Source organism: Pseudochaenichthys georgianus, chromosome 8 (assembly GCF_902827115.2).
Source record: "Pseudochaenichthys georgianus chromosome 8, fPseGeo1.2, whole genome shotgun sequence".
Taxonomy (NCBI): Eukaryota; Metazoa; Chordata; class Actinopteri; order Perciformes; family Channichthyidae; genus Pseudochaenichthys; species Pseudochaenichthys georgianus.
In genome coordinates this window covers 15,606,733-15,626,014 of record NC_047510.2, presented here as the reverse complement: position 1 = coordinate 15,626,014, position 19,282 = coordinate 15,606,733, and the positions used below count along the sequence as shown (strand labels likewise).

Below are 19,282 nucleotides of genomic sequence, written 5' to 3'. Positions count from 1 at the left end.
TCCCACAATCCAACGCGCGTTACAAACAGCTGCATGCGCACGGCAAGAGGCGGAGCTGCTATAAAAACACGAGCTCTCTCTTCTTGAGCAGCACACTGGACACTGTTGTGACGGTGAAACGTCGTCTCCCGCTGAAAGATAGCCCTGACAGCATCGAAACAGTTAATGGTAGTTAGCGACAGTTGCTCTGACAAACCCTCGGAGAAGTAACAAGTGTTTACTGTAGAGAAGTTTCCTTTAATTTTGCGAGAGTTTGTTTTGAAACGTCAAAACGTAAACGTCCTTTATTAATGATTTTTGGGTGATTCTGGAATACATACATTTTTGTTAAAATTTAGTTTAACGTCTTTTAACGAACTTTGAAGATCATTTTTGAGGGAGAGGACATGATCTAATATGTACTAGAGTGGGACCATCGTAGCGGAACATCAGGATGACAGATCCAGCGGAGCAGACCCATCACCTGAAAACTTTCGGCAGCCCATCAGGTGGGAGCAGCGGAGACGCGTTGAAGCATCTCCCAGCCAGAAGCCGTGGTGGACCAGAGAACGGCAACAGGGGGCGACAGAGGGACCAAAAGCAGCAGCAGCAGCAGCGGGCGGAGAAGTGTGGGGATATCAACACAGACAAGTTGTGGCAAATGAAAGGCGGACAGAGGGAGGTGTGCCCTGCCTCAGCTGCCGGAAACGAGCTCTCAAAGTGCCCGATTGCTGCCCAGTCTCATCAGAAACCCGATGTCCATGCAGCGGGTAACGGTAATCACATCGCGCAGGGGAAAAACGGCGAAGATAGCCCACTGGGAGAGACTTTAAACCAGGTGCAAGATGATAGTCATATCGACTCTGACACTGGTTTGGATGCGCGTCTGGGCAAGAAGAGGCACAGGCGCAGGACCACCAGGAAGAAGCGCAACTGGAAGCCTTATTACAAACTTAACTGGGACGAAAGGAAAGCCCTGGAGGAGAAAGAGACGGCCAGAGCTTCTCGGTTGAGAGAGGAGATGTTCGCCAAAGGGCTCCCAGTGGCCCCTTATAACACCACCCAGTTCCTGATGGACGAGCATGACCGAGAGGAGCCCGACCTCAACACCGAGACCGGGGTCAGACGGACCTCAGGGGTCGGGACCCGCATGGAGGACACGGGCAGCGAGGAGGACTTATTTGATAACGAGGAGGAGGACGAAGATGACGGCAGCGGGGGAGGCAGCGACGGTATCGGGAGACCTGGAAATGCAGGTGGCGAGTTTCTCCAGAGAGACTTTTCTGAGACCTACGAGATGTACCACGTCGAGAGCTTGCAGAATATGACCAAGCAGGAGCTGGTGCAGGAGTACCTGGAGCTGGAGAAGTGCATGTCCAGGCTGGAGGAGGAGAACAACCGGCTGCGGCGCGCCGTGGAGCCCGCTGGCCCGGTCGGGGAGAGCCCCCTGGTCCGGCTGGGAGACATGGAGAAGGAGCTGGAGAGACTGAGGGCCCAAAACACGGAGCTCCTTCAGAGCCAGCCCACCAATGACAGGGTCGCTACAAAGTAATGGACACAATTGAAGTGGGGAAAACCCCCCCTCAAAAAGGTAACATATGGGACTGCTGATTTTTTTTTTTTTTATTTGTCATCAGTTTTCTGTAATCAGTTTGTCATTTGGAAGACGTGTCCTTGCATTGTAATGCAATAGTTTATTTTCTGTTTGGGCCTATTCAAATGTTGTTTTCCAAGAATAAATGTAAATATTTCAAAATAAGTTTCTTTTTATAAAGGGAATGTATCTGACAATACGAGAATATGTGTGTTTGTTTCCTGGGTCAACTCTGTAGTTTTCCATTAACATAAACTGTTCCGTTTCGGAAGTAAACAAAAAAACATCCTTTGTTGCATTCTCCTCCAAAACATGAATACCAAATGACAGCTTATTGGGTCAGCTCGCCGATAATGTTTTGCAAAAATAAATTCCGGAATTAATATTTCTAACATTTGTGTGTTAACATAAGTTCAATAAAACCTTGAAATGTATTTTGTTGTGTTGTAAAGGCTGCTCTAAAACACAGGAAGTGGTTCAAAGCGACTTGCCTTTGTCAGCAAAACCAATAATCATAAAGCTTTCCTTAAAGGACCCTGAAATGTGCCAGACAGATATGGGCCTTGAAGAGAATAATGCACGACATAGCAGAAGGGGGTGGGGGGATGGGATATGATGGAGATGCTCTTTATGAAGGTTAACCCACTCGCGTTTAATCCACTGAGGAAGGATGTTCTAAATGAAATGCATAAATGGGTTTTCTGCAACACAAGAGAACTATAAAAGCTTAATGTTGCAAATTGTGTTTATAGCTTTATATATATTAACTATCGATTGTCAATAGATTCCTAGTATCACTAATTTGAACAGATTGTATACATATGAACCTATGAATAAGTTAAGATGCAGAGCCCCAGTAGTTTGGATGAAGTTTCTTTCTTGTGCAGAGGGAATCTGTGCCATTTGGCCTGGAGAGACGTTTCTAGCTGCAGCCTCCAGAGGGCGGCATTCAGCTGCTATATTAAGCTGCTGCTGCTGCTGCTGCTAAACATGAGCCTCACTCTCCCTGGGCTAGTGCTTTATATATACAGTCGATGGGCTAGTGTTACAAAATCCTTAAAAACAAATACACATGTGAACATTTTTCTTTAAACATAGTTCTGTTTATTTACATCATATAACCTTGCTTTAAAGCACACAGCCATGAGGGAAATGGTTTCAGGCGGACAACCTTTTTAAGTCCAGTCATTTTCATATTAGGTATACTCAAAAAGCAATTCCAAATGTACACAATACAATATGTTACATATTAAGATAGTATGTACAAAAACGATTTTTAAAATACGAGACATTGGATAAAAATCACAACACACTGACTTGTTGAGTTTTCTTGGGCTGTTGGTTTATCTAAGAAATGGTTGTCTGACATGAGCTAATGCCGGATCAGGGTAGGGCTTGTAAGGTGTACCATATTCACACACTGGATCAACTAGGCAGAGATAGGACCTCGGTCTGTTAAAAAAGCAGCGGAGAGAGAACTATGCATCTTCCCTCTTTGCAGCAGTGGTGATATCTGTTAATGCCTGTGTTAAAGGCAAAGAGAGTGCATAGACATGTCCTTGGCTTGACGTGTGCTTTTTAATTATTTTATTTTAAATAACAGCCTCACAAATAGACCCCTTGTATTAAATGTACACATCTTTGGGTCAGTGCCTTAGTTATACCATCAACCACAGGAGAGGAGGGCGGAGACCCAGGAACGAACCAAAGGAAACGGAAAGATAAGAACAGACCATGGCACTGCAGAACAAAAACACATTCCAGAAATCAGGCACTTTGTAGAAAAAATCTTGAGGTAAGACAAGACTATAACTCATCATTTATTATTATTATTATTTCTCACTGGGTTATTTGGTCAGATGAAAGCGAGTCCCATGACTTTGGAAGTTGCGCCTCCTGTTTGAATGGGAAATGGAGATGACAGATGAAAACATTCTGTACTCCTTTTCCTCAAATGTACCATTCCCCCAGACAGGGAGGACTTCTCAGACCGTATGGAACCCCAAGGTAATACACCTGCAGAGACATGAACCCTCGGGGGGTATGTGGTGAGACACACAAAGATCACCATTAACAGAGGTGAAAATGTAGCGACTTGTATGTCCTACACAATATTTCCAAAGCCTGCTAAACAGCCCCAAGCCTCTCTTTAACAAGAAAGAACGTTCTTTGTCTTGAGCTCAGCAAATATGAGCAGATCTGAAGAGGCAATGCTCAGACATCCCAGACATACGATGAGGTCAGCTATCAAAGTGTAGCTGCCTTCAAATGATATTGTAATAATGACCAGATTTCTATTTGCTACATGTAGATCGTTTGTGTACATGTTGATGCAACATTGTTGGAAGTATAGTCTTATAATATAAAGGTTTGCTGCACAGTGCTGAGAATCAGAGAGGAAGGCCATCTTTGAGGACATAAGGAACAGGTTTATCTTATCTCCTGTGAACCGGTACACCCAAGAGGTGAAATCACAATAAACATATTTTTTTTAAACTTTAATACAAAATATATATAATATATATATTGAATATAAAAAAAAGAATATATTAAGGGAAACATTTCAAGTAACATCTTGAAAGAAATGACTGTGCACTTTTTTAGCACTTTTGTAAACCATAAAAAAGGAACTAAAAAAAACAAATATGATAACATAATATTTATATTTACAAGGTTAACTTAACAAGGCTTTGTACAAATGTTACAAAATTGCTCAACACAAACACCTGCACGCTCAGATATGAACACATTAACAGTATTAACAAGCAACGAGACACGAGTGTGTTTGTGTCCGACTATGTCTGTTGTTTGGAATATAAATGTCTTACAGTGTCCGTGGTCTGAGGAGAGACAAAATACAAAAACTGATATAAAAAATCATTTGACTTCCCTCTTGAAATGCTTTTTAAACAACCAATGACCTGTTCTGTAATTGTGTGAGGCTGTCTCGTGTGGCTCACTGCAGTCGGTTCAGAGAAGACTTTGTAACAGTTACTGTTAAACCCTTCTTTGACCAGAAGCATCTTTTTCTCAGTGGGACGTTGCCTTTTCAGCGTCCACTTGGATTTTAATGGATGTATGTCTTTTTAGAAGTACGCTAGAGAAGAGGGGAAGGATGACTGGTCATTACTAGTATGGGAATTCTTGGCTGTAACAGTGATTATGGTGAGGTCTGTTTCCGTTTTATTTCTGTAAAAGCACACATATGGAAAGAAAAGCTTTGGCAACCCTGGAATGCCCCTCGCCATGCAAATGGAGCTAATGGAAAAGAAGAAGGTGGGCTGCTCTTCATTGGTACACTGTGTTGCACCTGGCAATTAACCACAACCATGTTGACGCTGCTGCCGGCCTACTGACCTGCAGTCAGCGGCTCGGCTAGAGGGGCTCACAGGTACTGGTGGAATCTGGAGGTGGGGGCTTGACGTGTCGCCGGTTCTTGTTCAAGCCCCTCTGCGTCCCGAGGCAGTGTTTTCATCTGGTTCTGAGTTATGGGGGACAGGGGGAAGTCACTGACGGTCAGCGGGGGTCTCTTCTCAGAGATCTCTGTTGGGGAGGCCACCACCGTGTGTCTGCGCCAGGCCCTCCTCTTCCTCCTGGTCTCTGGTGAGAGTGGTTTCCTCAGTCCCACGCTGCGCAGGTCGTCGGCCGAGCCCAGCAGGCGGGCGCGGACCTGATCCGCCAGAGACCTGCCCCCAGGGCCGGTGGGGGTGAAGGAGGAGGCCTCGCTGGGGGGCAGGGAGGGTTTGAGCCGGGCCGGGTGCAGGCTCTCCTGACTGCTGCCGGAGGAGGGGTTAGTTCTGGAGGTCTCCCTCCTCGCTCTGGACGTACCATCTGACCCAGAGCCAGCAGCGTGGGCCTCGGCCACGGCGGCCTGCAGCTCCAGCAGGTCCAGGGACCGAGCCTTCCCCTTCTCAGACTTCAGCTTCTTCCTGGCCAGGGTGTCGCACTGGATCAGCTTGTGGGAGTTGAAGGAAGGCCGCGAGTGCAGTCTGTGAGTGGTGGAGGAGGAGGAGAAGGAGGAGGACGAAGGTGTGGTGGACCGCGCCTCTCCCTCACTCCTGTCTGCAGAGTCTGGCGTGTGTGTAAGTGCTGTGGGCGGGGCCAGCAGGTTTGTGGGTGAGAGGGCAGGGGCCTTGTAGTGGGTGTAGAGGAAGCTGCGGGGGGCCGCCTGCGTGTTCACGGGTGGTGTCGGGTGTTTCTCCGGTCTCTCCTGGGTGAGGGAGCGCGAGGCGAAGCCGCTCTCGTTGTCCGTCTCGCTCACCAGCTCGCTGTGCTCGTCATCAGCATCGCCCCCCCTCCCCTCGGACCCCAGGCTCCGCCCCAACGTGGAGAGGGTGGAGTAACCGGAAACAATAGAGCGAGCGTCCTCTGGAGCTCTCCACGGCGGCCCCTTCACCTCCACCCGGACCTCCTCCTCCTCTAGCAGCAACGTGGCTGCCGGCCTTCCTCCTGCCTCCTCTTCCTCTTTACTGCACGTCCGGCCGGGATCAACCGTCACCACCTGCTCTCCTACCACCTCTTTCACTCCGCTTTCTACAACTTCCTGGTCTTCCTCTTCTTCCTCTTCATCGTCGTCCTCCTCTCCCTCTGCTCGAGGCGCAGTGTCTCCTTCCGGCAAGCCCGCCCCCTCTTCCCCCCCTGCCACTAAATGTCCGGCTTTGATTGGCTCGTGCTCCGAGTCGTCGTCAGTGCTGCTGCCCACGCGGCGGGCGTTGTGGCGCTTCCTGCGTTTGCGGCCCGTGACAGCTGACATGATGGACAGAGCCAGGAAGTCCTTGGATGTGATGTCTTTCTTTGACCCCCACGACCCCTGGAAAAAATAAATAAAAGGTTACCGTGACACGTTGATACATAACACTACATTTTCTCAATACTGGTATATGCTTAACTACTATGGCATCAATGGGAAGGCAATACAAATAAATACAATATAATCATACTTATTATATTAATGATCACTTATTATGTGTATTTCAACATTAAAAAAAGACTTACTTTCATACATTTTTGCAGGATCTAACTTTTCAGCATAACATCATGTAAAAGACATTACCTTTGATTTGGCTGAGTCACTGTTGGTTGAGTCTGGGGACGAAATAAAAATAGGTCAGAACCATTGAAGTTTACCAAAGGCAAATCATGCAGGAGGGCACAGAGGCAGGCGGTGTATCGAATACATCACAAATCAAAGGGAACTGCTTCTGCACTATTTAATTGTTGATGTAGCAGCAGGTGTTTCCCATCAGCTGTTAATAGGAGAGCACCTGCTGTGACATCAGAACATGCTTGAAAGTCTCAGTATTTTTCCCCCTTCCCTGATTGCAAAAAAATATAAATTAAAAGATGAATTCCTCTCTTCATTTTCCTCTGTGCCGTCCGATCATGACACCAACACACACATGTAGACGTGTGAAGGAGAAACAATGATTGGGGAAGCAGGGTTTGGTGTTGAGGCGTTAGGAAACCACGGCACACACCGACGACAACACCGACATCACACTGATGACAACCAATCAGTGACAGGAGGCAGAGATCGGAGGCGTGATGGCAGAAATCATTTTGACACACATTCCCTCACAGACACACCAACACAGGATACAAGCTGCTTTCTTTCACTAAGTGCATGATTAGAACATGTTTGGAGTTTAAGAGGCTCTAGATTGTACTAACAGACAGTTGACAAACTTGAATCATTATTTTTGCACCCTCTGGTATTTGGATTGTTCCCTCGCCCATATTCTGATTAACTGTTCAGCTTTACTCTGAATCAGTGAGGTTTTCTTTACCAACGTTTCTCCTGTATACCCCTTAAATCCTATTTTTATAGATTTTTTGTGATCTGATCTAAATGATATCTCTGTTTGTCGGTAGGTTAATTACATCTGTTTACATAATATATACCCCTTGATTTTTATGCCATACCAAAAAATGTAGAATACAAATTGATATTGTCAAGCCCTTTCAGGCATATATTTGCTCGGGACCTTTGGCTAATTAAATAGACTTGGCTTCTTCTTTGCAGACATCACACGTGAGCTACTTTTAATATTCATTTGAACCTAAACTTAAGTTTTTATTGGAAATTCAACAGTAATAAAAAAAGGAATTGGCGCCACCTAGAGTCCCTTTGGAGCTCAGCGTGCGTTAGGAGCCTGATGATCGGACTGAAATGTGAGTGGAGTGCAGTGCTTGACTACAGGATCCATAGTGAGGGGGTGGTCTCTCAGTGACAGACCACTGTTTACACTCCAGTGTCAGGTACAGCAGCTTTAAGAGACGGAGAGCATCCAGTCAGCCGTTAATTCATTAGTCAGACTGAAGTGGCGTGTTCTTACAGAGCCTGAGAGGAGACGCTGACTCTAAGGAGGGTAACGGAGACCATGGAGACACACACCATCACCAACACTCAGTCTCTCTCACCTACACACACACACACACATTATTTCACTTTCACAATGAGGCACGGATTGATTTTGCACACACACACACACACACACACACACACACACACACACACACACACACACACACACACACACACACACACACACACACACACACACACACACACACACACACACACACACACACACACACACACACACACACACACACACACACACACACACACACACACACACACACACACACACACCCACACCCACACACACACACACACACACACACACACACACACACACACACACACACACACACACACACACACACACAGCCAGGGGAGTTCCCGTCCTACCGCAGTGGCTGCTCCACAGGCTCAGCTAAGAGAAGGAAATGCAGAAACGTACAGAGAAAGTGAAAGGTGAGCAACGTATTGGAAACAAAGAGGTCAGCAGAGAGAAGAGAGTGTAGGCACACTATTAAACACAAGAACATTACGAGGGCGAACAGGTCTAAGACTTCTGTTGCTCATGCTGCCTTCAAGTTCTGTCCAAAAGAAGGGAATTCTGGGTTTAAACTTGAACAATCTTCCAAGGAGGCTCTAGAATTCTCAAGCCAGGCCATGGCTATGTCTACAATAGAGATGACTTCTTTTTAAACAGGTTTTTTTTAAAGAGTTCTATCTTCAGTGGTTTCAAAGATTCATAACAATTAAGTCTCAATTCGGAATAAACGTAAATAAGATCTGACAGTTGTTTCCTCTCACTGGAGCCAAAGGATGTAATAATGGCACACTACTGGGACATTCCCTACTTACAGCTATAGACTGAAAGCAGCAATACTTTTGATTATAACTGCCCACAATGCTATTGGACGGTTTGTTGCAAGTCGTACGCTCGTTGACTAAGAGCAGTTAGCAGCGCTCACCTGACGCCTCCCCGAGCAGACACGTCCTGCCGATGTTGGACAGCAGGTGGTCGATGTTGGGGGCGGGCTGCACGTCCTGCGTGTCCACCGGCGTCTGGATGGAAGAGAAAGAAAGAAAATGGTTACTTACTGAGAATTCAAGCAGATCACTTTCACAGCGTGCAGGGAAGGGAACTGACGTCCTCAAAGATATGATATGTTTACAGATACAGATTTTGATGTAAGCAATGTTTTGTTTATGCTCTCAACCACACATTTAAAACAGCAATTCAAATGTAAAGCCACGTTGGTTATGTGTCAACAGCAGAGTGACTTATTGGTTTTATTAAACAGCACTAATGTTGAAAAAACATTTGAAATGAACTGTAAATAGTTGAGTTATAGTGGCTAACTACTCGGCACAGTAAATAAACTACAACAGTCGTTTTATCTCAGATTAAACATGAGGAAAGAATATGTAACTGTGGCAAGTTTTCTTGTGGTTTATTGTATTTTGTTATATTAATATTTATAAGACTTTTTTAATGTCCTCATCTTAAAACAAGAGTAAATAAAGCGGTTTGCAGCAGTAGAATATGAGGAGAGTTAATTATATTTCATAACTCGTGACAGAATCGTTTTTGAGCTTTTACTCTAGTTATTTCACACCAACTTGAAACCTGTCTCAGATCATTAAGTGGCACACAAAACAACGCACATTACTTACAGGTTTTCAGAGCTACTGTACATCCTAAACTGAGTCTTTAGATTATTTTATTAAGACCTTTAATCTGCAAATATAAAGAAACATTATGGGATGCATACCTTTTCATCCTCGTCTTGCTCCTCAGCGAAAAACCAGTTGCACTTTCAAAATGACAGAGACAGAAATATTTAGCATGAAAATGATAATTGGTTATTTGTGTGTGTGTGTGTGTGTGTGTGTGTGTGTGTGTGTGTGTGTGTGTGTGTGTGTGTGTGTGTGTGTGTGTGTTGCAGGTCTCACATGTTGGATGAGCGTCTCTACTATCTTGTAGCGATCAGGCATGTGTGTGACCATGTCCTTCATGTTGTCCTCAGACGTCCGGACCAGAGTCGGCCCGAACACCAGAGCCAGGTTACGGGGCTCCATCTACGCCGAGATAACATGTTAACACCAAGGACATCATCGTGATAAGTGATTACATTTACATTACATTTCAAAAGCTCTCTTTCTTACAACAGTGTAACGGGCCATTGGAAGTGACATTTTTTTGTATTACAGTCGGAAGAGAAGGGTTGTATATTTTTGAAATGTATGAAAATAGAGAGAATAAAGTCAAAAGTTGTAAATCTGCATACAAAATGTGATTGTAAATTAAAAAGACTAAACTCAGAAATTCTTTGATATGGAAGATACATATTTAAAATAAAAAACTCAGAAAATAAAATATAAATAAGGATTGCCATGAAATGTTTAGGATGCTGTCCCCAGAAACTGAAGGAGACAGCTTTCGTACGTTCTAAACTCGAGCACGCCAGCTCGGTCTGGGACCCTACACTGATAAGGACAGCGATGCCTTGGAATCAGGACAAAGAAGAGGTGCAAGATTCATTTGGGAGATTATGAATGGGACAGCAGTGTCACAGAAATGCTCAAGCGGTTGAACTGGGTGGAATTAAGTGAAAGGCGGCGATTGGCTCGTTTGGTTCTCTTCTTCAAGATTGTCCAGAACATCTCAGCCATTGATGCATCAATGTCCCTAGAGCGAGTTAGAAGAAGTGCAACCCGCAAAGCCAACTCTTTGAACTGCGAGCGAATTTTCGCAACTAGTGACACTCTTAAATAATACTCCTTCTTTCCGAGAACAATCAGAGAGTGGAACTTGCTACCAGAAGAAGCTGTCATCGCAGAAACCGTGGAGTGCTTCCGGCACATTTTAAGAGATATTTAGCTGAGCGTGATACCTCTGGGTTCTGCTCAGTATTAATCCAGATCCAGATGTGGTTTCTTTTACAAAAACACTCCAATGAATGTTTATTCTAGTACATTTGTCTCTATTGTTCTCGTAAATCTACCACTTTCTCTCTTGTAAATTAAACATTTTATCCTCGGGAAAGCTCAACGTTTTTCTTCAGATAATTACCCACCCCCAGGTATTTTAGTTTCTGACCTACAATGGCCCAAAAACACCGTCATGGTGTTCTCTCACACACCTTGTTTTTGTCTGAGCTGTCGGCTACCGTCTTCAGGTGAACGACCAGGAACTTCAGAGTGTCGTAATAATAATCGGGCAGGTCTCTGATCTGCGAATGACAAACACGAGGAATGACAATAGTGATGAGCCTGTTCAACCTGCCAGACTTCACACACACACACACACACACACACACACACACACACACACACACAGACACACACACACACACACACACACACACACACACACACACACACACACAGGCACACACACACACACACACACACACACACACACACACACACACACACACACACACACACACACACACACACACACACACACACACGCACACACACACGCGCACGCACGCAAGCAAAGGTCAGTTATCCTGTTCAAATTTGTTCATGAACACAGACAAATACGTACCAGTTTATTCATGGTCTTCAGTCTCTCTGATGCACTGTCTATCCGATTCGCGTCGATGAAGTCGTTGTACTTGTCTGTAAAGTACGTTTAAATATGAGAATACAAGTAAAGGTTTGATATGAATGCCTGGCTGTTGCAGGTATGCGTTTGGACGGCTCGTTGAGACATGTTAGGACTCACCGTTGGTGAAGAGCGGCTCTGGAAGTTTCCTGAAGAAGGATTTGAGTAAACTGCTGACAACATTGAGGTCTTGCCACTTCTGTTGACAGCAAAAGAGAGAGATGGTCAACTATCTAAGGCTTCAGCTTTGTTGAGTAAAGTTAAATGAAAACTGTCACTTTAGCAGTTTATATTTTAAGTAGCTTTTAGTACAGGTGTATTTGTATTTCCTCACCTCCTCTGCAGGGTTGATTTCCACGCCCTTGTTGAGCTGATCCTGAAGACTTGACACCATGGCGTTGTTCCCGGGGACTCTGTAGATCCCCGTGTACTCCAGACCCATCTCCTCCACCAGCCCACAGCAGATCTCCACAATCAACGGGATGAACTGGGATTGAAACAGACAGGTTTTAATCCCATTGAAAACCTTATTGAGAAAGTCTGTTTTCTTACGTTCAGGTATGAAGGATGATTTTGAGGCTAACCTTATTATTTACACCTGGCTGACAATCCTCCAAGCGCACACCAAAAGCTTTAGGGCCAGACTTCTTCGTCTTCTTCATGATGTTGATGCTCCACGGAGACTTCGGAGGGCCGCTCTCATCTAAAGACAGGTCAACAAAAACGTTAGCTGCGTCACATGAGGCCTCCGCATTTGCTTCTTGGTGCACCCAGTACTTAAGACAAAAGGCTTTGATACAAAAAAGACTTAACTAGTGTTGAGATCTTCATAGTATGAAGTAAATACTTTAAACGAAAGTTAGTTATAAATCATATATGATCAATCATATTCTTGTATGAACCCATAATGAGAATGCTTCTTGATGGTTTTTGAATATGTATGTATGCTTACAATTTTAGTTGTTGCTGTTTGATAACTTTGCGTTTTAAAAAGAGGGTGTTGAGAGCTTCATAGTATGTTGAATACTTAAAACGAAAGTTAGTTATAATTAAATATAATCAATTATATTCTTGTATAACCCACAATGAAAATGCTTCATATTTTAGGTTTTTCTATATTTACAGCATAAACAAAACAAAGTGGTTTGTTTAGTTGAGTGTAAGGCCTAAAAATGATTTATGCCCTGCTCTCTGATAAGAGAGTGGGCAGGTTCTTCCCTCTCCTCTCACAGCAGGGAGGGGGGCTCCAGACTTAAGCAGAAACACATGAGGCCTCAAAAAGGTGGTTATGTCATAGTCATAGAATATGTCTAGTCATGTTTTGTTTTACACAAACTTGGGAAGGTGTGTCTTATGCCAGAGCCAATAGAATATGTTGGTTGGGTATAGAGGAGGTGTTTGTGGGTTTTCTATCCGGTTTTTTGAGCATAAAAGACTGGCTTTTTTGGATTTCGTGGGGGAGAGGGGGGGAAACCCCTGGTATACTCTCTCCCGGTAGGCTCTGTCTTTCAGAGCTGGGTTAGACGGCTCTCGGTAAGGTTTTATGCCGGAAGTTGCTATAACCAACGGAATCCATACATGGGTTTTATGCTGGTAGTTAATAGAACGATCCAGAATATATGATCCATACATGGACTTTTGAATGAATATGAATTAAGGTTTTAGATAAAAAATATATAACCCCATTTTGATATGTTTTGTATGATTATAATGTGTTAAAAGGTAAAGACTCTGTACTGGTTTGGACCTATTTTTTCTTCAAATAAACTGATCTCACCTTTTGGATTGGGACAATAAAGGGAAAATCTGTGCTCTCCTCTCCTGCTTCAAAGGTAAGATTGCACCCTGCCACACACATGTTTAGGTAGGAACACACCCCATTTACTGATACCAAAATCCTTCGGGATCGCTTAAACAGATTAAAAAGAGTTGTCTGAATAGAAACAGCAGTTAATTGAACCTGGTTCTTCGGGGAGTTAATAGAGGTGAGATCTTGCTGACGTTTGGTGGATCTGAGCCAAGCAGTAAACTTACATAGACTCAGTAACTTCGGTCGGGTCAATTAGTGAGGTCAGAGTAGTTTACCGGAATAAATTAATCGGGGCCTCACCTAGAACTCTAAACACTAGTCTTACAGCTGCATAAGTGTTGCTTAAGAGGAATAAGGGATGACATAAACTGATTTGAGGTAATACCTACTACATGCAGAAAGATTGTAATATAAAATGCATAATTTCTAGAAAAAGTAATTTCAAAGAGTACAATTGAAAGGAAAATAGGTTGCATCAAAAAGAAAGATATTTGGTGGGATGTTAATTTGTAGTCTTACTAAAACATATATAAAAAGACACCTTATCACTGCTGAACTTTGGCTGTAAGTCAGAGGTACGTTCCTTGTGTCCTGGAGTGGAGTGACAATGTATACTTATTATTTAATTGTACTCATTCCTTATGAGCATAAAATAGAATTACCCTGCGCTGTGCTACCATAATTGTTTCCAACTCGTGAATGATTAAAAAGTCATTTCCCTCTTAATTCATTGATTTATTATTGATATTTAACCGTTGTATTTTCGCACAAAGAGTGGTAGGAGCATACTGCCGTTATGTTTAATCTGTCTTTCCCTTACACTGACCTTTGCCCTCTGGTTTGGGAGAGCGTGGCGCCCCGGCAGCGTTTTCTGCCTTGCTGTGCATGAAGGGAGGCTTCATGCGATGCATCCTGGGAGAGGAGTCGGGCTTGCTGCCTGTTGGACTGCAGAGGGAGACAGAGAGACGGGTTTAACTCCAGCTGTCAGGCATGACAACAGATGAGTGCGGTGGTACAAGCAGCTTGAGGTGACTCACCTCTGTTTCCTGTAGTCATTCAGCTTCTTGTTGATGAGGGCCTGCCTGGAGAAGCCGAGCTCCTGCAACAAACAAACACACACAGTGGTGTTACAACAACACACAGCAGAGGTTACAGTCCGACAGGTGAAGGCGCGTCCTCTGACCTCGTTGTCCGTCTTGCTGTTCTCCCTGATGACCTTGATCCATTCCAGCATGTCCTCCCGGTCTTCCGCCTGCAGCAGGTACTCGCAGAAGTCCTGAGTGGTCAGCCGCAGGGCGTGCTTCCGCTTGGTCTCGCTGTACGCAATGTCCACCAGGCAGCCCCGGATGCTGATTGGCTGCTCGTCCTCGGCCGCTCCGCCAATGGTGGCCCCGCGGAGCACCGCCTCCCTCTTGTCCTTGTAGAGGAACAGCGAATGGGAGCGCAGCACAGAAAAGACTCTCTTCCATGGACGCATGCCGCTGCCAACCTTCTGTGGAGGAAAGATGACATGTGAGTGATGGCTTTGAATGCTGTTCTGCCTTCAGGTGTGGTGTTATCAGGCCTGGGCCCACCTTGCCCTTCTCTGTGAGGATTTGTTTGAAGTGCAGCCATCCTTCTTGTCGGACGTCGCTGTAAATGATGTTTCCTAGCTCTGAGGTGGAGTGGCGTTTAGATCGAACCTCCTCAGCTGTCCCAAGGTTGTCCAGAGACTGAAACAAAACCACATTTCAATAGCAGAAAAAAGCCATTATATCCATGACTTTCAGAATGGTAATAGGATGTAATAGGAAGCAGTAACCTTGAACCTGCACGAGTAAAGCAGTGAGAAAGGAAAGGATTTATAAAAAAGAAAGATTAGAACTCACCCCGTCGGTGAAGAAGCTCTTCACTCTCTTTGGTAGCCTCCTGTGAAGCACAACAACACAACTGAGTGTTAACTTTCAACTCGTCTGCCTGCAAAGAAATATTTAATCTATCAACAGACAGTTTGTCTACTCACGAGAAGACTCGGCCTTCCTCTCTGAACGTGTTGAGTCCTTCGTCACATGACTTGGAGCGCTCCGTGGTGATGGCTAGAAGATAGGAGGAACGGCGACCGGATTTAATACTGCCTGCTCGATGAGAGGATGAATGAGCAGAGAGAGAGAAAGAGAAACAAAGAGAAAGAGACAGACAGAAAGACAGAATGTTGATGTAATGCCAATCACCGGAGGGGAGGGTGTTGGATTAGGAGAGGGGTGGGGGAGGGGGTGGGAGTTTGAGTGGCGTGGTTAGGATGGACGTGGGGAGATGAGCTGGGCTCGTGGGTTGGATTAAATTAAATTAAACTCCGGTACATTTTCTCACCACTGGCATGCAGGTGTAGCCGCTGTCGACCCAGACTGACATGCATCTGTTTAGAAACGTCTCATGCACGTCGTCTACATATATCACATTTGACCCAACAGCCATTTGTATTCTAAACCTTCAGCTTCATGCTCAACCAAACAAACCTGAACAGACGGTATGTTTTTCTTTGAGTCCATTCCAACATGCAATCTACAAAAAGAGCATGCACATATGTTACACCACTGCTAAAACCTCATCTTTGCAAAGAGTTACGTCTGTTATTGAGCCTTGAAAGATTTTCTACACATTTCTAAAGAAAATCTTCCAAAGATGAAAGATTTGTGTCGGGATTAGAATCAGTATGATGAAGGAAAACCGCCTTTTTGGTAGAATGATACAAACAAATGTGGAGAAAGAAAACCATTTCAATTTGAATCTGGTAGAATTTGGTAAATGTTTCCATTTCATTTGAGTAAAAAATACTTTTAAGACTCAGTTAAAGGCAAACATACTTGAAAAGATATCAACAACGAACCAGGAGGGTTTTCAAATCCCATGCATGAGAAATTCCTCTCTTGTATAAAGAGGGAGCATCAACCACAATCAAGATACTTTCAGCTGCATGCAGTGGGGAGGGAGGGAGGGTGGGAGGGAGGGAGGGGGGGGCACTCACTGCAGTCATGTGAGAAGAGCCTAGTGAGGGGAAAGGTGAAGGTGGGGGAGGCGGGGCTGGTAACCACGGCGGGCGCAGAATTCATGCCGCTGGACACCACCGAGGACGCTGGCACGTGACGGGCGCGTAAATCTGCGCCGGGGCTCGTCGGCTCATCTGTGGGAGGGTCGAGGGAAGGAGCGGGTGAGAAAGGAAGGGGGGGGGGGGATAGGGTAACGTGTTAGAGAAAAATGTCAGAAGGGAAAGAGAAGGATATTAAAACGGTTAGATTAGGATTAAGTGAGGAAGAGGATAGGTTTTAAGGGAGAGGATTTGACGAGGAACCCCAGGGGTATGTCAGAGAGACTCGCCGTTTCGTCCTATTTTCAGTGTTTCAACTGCACAGTCCATACGACAATCACGCTGAGGCTTTTCTAGATTCCACAAAATATGCTTAGCTATCAATCCCAACAAAGCTAAAAGATTCAAAACCTCTACATCTGTCTCCTTAAAGAAGACAAATACAACCAAAACTAGCAAATACTTTATAGAAAACGATTTACCTGCGTCTCCAGCTGCCATAGGGGAACCTATTCAGTCGCTAAGAGGGGGTTGTAAGAGAGCTTTGAGATGTACTCGCTCCAGGTTTCAGTTCTTTATGACATCTATTGTGTGATACATGTGGGCATACACACAAGTGAAAACGTCACAATCAAATAAGGACGAAAAAGAATATTGTGTTTAATTGAAGGTCATATTTTGTGGTAGTTCTTGTGCCAAAAATGAAGCTTTAATGTTCAAGACAAAAAGCTCAAAGCAGTTTGGATAGGTCACTCAGACAACACTTCTTTATCCGTTACAGTTGATGGAAAAGGATGTGAAACACACTCGCACTTCCTGACTGACTGCCGCATTAGAGACTGGCCCGATATTTGCATAAAGTGAGGAGAAGCTGGATTTGCCGTTGACATTTTAAACTGAAGAGCTGCAAGGCTTCGGTGTGTTCTGTGTGGAAACTACAGAGGGCAGCACAGCCTCTGGGATCCAGCCCACACAGATCTGTTTCTGGTGAATTCTTGCTGGCGTTTCATCTCACTCCTGCTCCGATTGATTTCCCCCTTTCTTTCCCCTCTGTCTCTGCAATTCCCTGTAATCAGCCTTCACCTTTCTCTCCGTGTCTCTTTCCCTCTGGCTTTCTTCCATGTACCACCCTCTCTGTTCTATTCTTTACTCCTTTGCATGCTACAGTCCGACATCAGGCGGAAAACATTTCCAATCTGGGATGAGGAATCTGCCTGTTTACAGCTCTGCCTAGAAATAGCCGGGCTGTGGGTTTAACAAAGGCTGTCATTAACAGGCAGCCGGGGAGCCACAAACAGAGAGGGACCAGCAGGGGGGGGCAGCACACTGCCCGAATCTACAGGAGGACATATCAGAGCTCAGCACTCAGGGAACACAGAGGGAGAGAGGTGAAGAAGGACAGAGCAGGTGTGTGAGAATACACGGCATCGCCCAATTGGTTACTATTACTTATTTTAGGTGAATTAAATAAGTTATTACACGCTGCATTAAGGTTTGACTAACTTTCCCTACCTTTTAAATTCCTTCAAAAGTCCTTACCAAGCATAGAGCAATGCTGTGTTGACCTACTAAAGATTGAGTTACCATCACCAAAACTTTCCTTCTTTCTTACGCCTACATTTGAGAAATAGAAACTTAATTATCTGCAAATCTTTGTTTGTATTAAATACAAGAAGCCAAATGTATATTAAGCTGTACACTAACTTCACCTAAATGATGTAGCCAACAATTGGTAAGTATTTTTTAAATCAGTAAAGTCATATTGAAGAAAACAGGCAGCCTGCATTTTCATTAACCCTTATTGTGTCGACTGCTGTCCGCATTAGGAATTCATTGTTGGGCTAGAATGAAAATGCAAATAACAATTTCCTGAAAGGTGATAACTTGCAAATTGCATGTTTAATCCAACCAGCAGTTCAACACCCTCAGATATTCAGATTATACTTCGAAAGATGACATACATGAAGAACTGGTTATTGAAGTAGTCGTGCTTTTCTAGTGAATGATCAATCATTGATATGGATCAGCTAATTAACTCAACTTTATAAACAATACTATAAATCGGACCCAGCATGAGATGGCAACTTTTGCTACTTTTCTAAACGTGGTGCTGCGGTTGCATTGTGGGTGATATACAAAGTAAAGTTCAATTCCCAGAGAGAGTTAAACATCGAGAAGAAATCCAGGAATCTAGAAAAGGAAACGGAGAGGGGTCGAGAGGGCTTGTGGGAGCGGGACAGAAGGTCTCAGTCCTTCTCTGCTGGGTCCAACTAGTGAAGATAGTCATAGACTGAACCTCCTCACACCCACACACACCCCTTCATCTTCCACAGCAGCACAATAGCAGCATTGAGGGCGGCAGCGGAGAGTATGGGCCCCTACTGTTCCCCACAAGGACCGCCACAAAAACCTCCTGGTAATGTACAGCTAGGATTCATGTCGTAAGACTCCAGAGTTATATAATGCATCTGTGGACGTGCCTCTTCTTGTTTAATTCACATTGCATGAGCTGTAAAGAATAATATCAACGTGTTCAATATATATCTAGACTAGACTTGAAAAAAACATATCTGCTGTCGGACAGAGCCTCTCCGTGTTGTCTACCTCATAGATATTGTGCTTTGCAGATAAGTAGCTTATGAAATGTTCCCCAACAGTCCCAGATCATATCAGCATCTCTGTCAGTGTCAAAGAGAAAGGAAAGAGAAAAACGACGTTCTTGTCTACGGGGAGAAGCTAGCCTAGTTTCAGTTTATGGCCGTCAAACGTGCCCCGGCCTGCAGCTCTGAATGCCTGGTTTCGTTTATTTAATGCGAAGGTACGAGGCAAGAATGTGCTCTCACACACGGACCCGGAGAGAA

At 44.5% G+C, this 19,282-nt stretch overlaps 2 protein-coding genes across 9 annotated transcripts in view; one reads left to right on the top strand and one right to left on the bottom strand.

Moving 5' to 3' along the window:
- Positions 1-86: 86 nt before the first annotated feature.
- Positions 87-2,007, top strand: hexim1 (HEXIM P-TEFb complex subunit 1). Its single transcript, XM_034089150.2, has one exon. The coding sequence runs from the start codon at positions 434-436 to the stop codon at positions 1,529-1,531; it is 1,098 nt and encodes a 365-aa protein (XP_033945041.1). The 5' UTR covers positions 87-433; the 3' UTR covers positions 1,532-2,007.
- A 647-nt stretch (positions 2,008-2,654) lies between these two features.
- Positions 2,655-19,282, bottom strand: part of arhgap23a (Rho GTPase activating protein 23a) — a 114,152-nt gene continuing 97,524 nt past the window's right edge. For 4 of the 8 annotated variants that reach the window (XM_071204002.1, XM_034089147.2, XM_034089143.2 and 1 more), the window contains exons 8-24: positions 16,362-16,517; positions 15,360-15,471; positions 15,226-15,265; positions 14,932-15,069; positions 14,541-14,849; positions 14,395-14,456; positions 14,184-14,302; positions 12,132-12,250; positions 11,882-12,034; positions 11,668-11,746; positions 11,488-11,561; positions 11,075-11,164; positions 9,885-10,010; positions 9,704-9,745; positions 8,900-8,993; positions 6,627-6,658; positions 2,655-6,383 (exon numbers count right to left, since the gene is read on the bottom strand). In XM_071204002.1, the coding sequence (XP_071060103.1) occupies positions 4,959-6,383; positions 6,627-6,658; positions 8,900-8,993; positions 9,704-9,745; positions 9,885-10,010; positions 11,075-11,164; positions 11,488-11,561; positions 11,668-11,746; positions 11,882-12,034; positions 12,132-12,250; positions 14,184-14,302; positions 14,395-14,456; positions 14,541-14,849; positions 14,932-15,069; positions 15,226-15,265; positions 15,360-15,471; positions 16,362-16,517 (3,170 nt within the window). In that variant the 3' untranslated portion in view covers positions 2,655-4,958. The remainder of the gene's footprint in view (positions 6,384-6,626; positions 6,659-8,899; positions 8,994-9,703; positions 9,746-9,884; positions 10,011-11,074; positions 11,165-11,487; positions 11,562-11,667; positions 11,747-11,881; positions 12,035-12,131; positions 12,251-14,183; positions 14,303-14,394; positions 14,457-14,540; positions 14,850-14,931; positions 15,070-15,225; positions 15,266-15,359; positions 15,472-16,361; positions 16,518-19,282) is intronic. The other 4 variants (XM_034089146.2, XM_071204003.1, XM_034089145.2 and 1 more) reach the window with 3 other exon arrangements.

Excerpts from the sequence above, each read along its gene's own strand:
- hexim1 (XM_034089150.2), top strand. The coding sequence starts at position 434 with ATGACAGATCCAGCGGAGCAGACCCATCACCTGAAAACTTTCGGCAGC.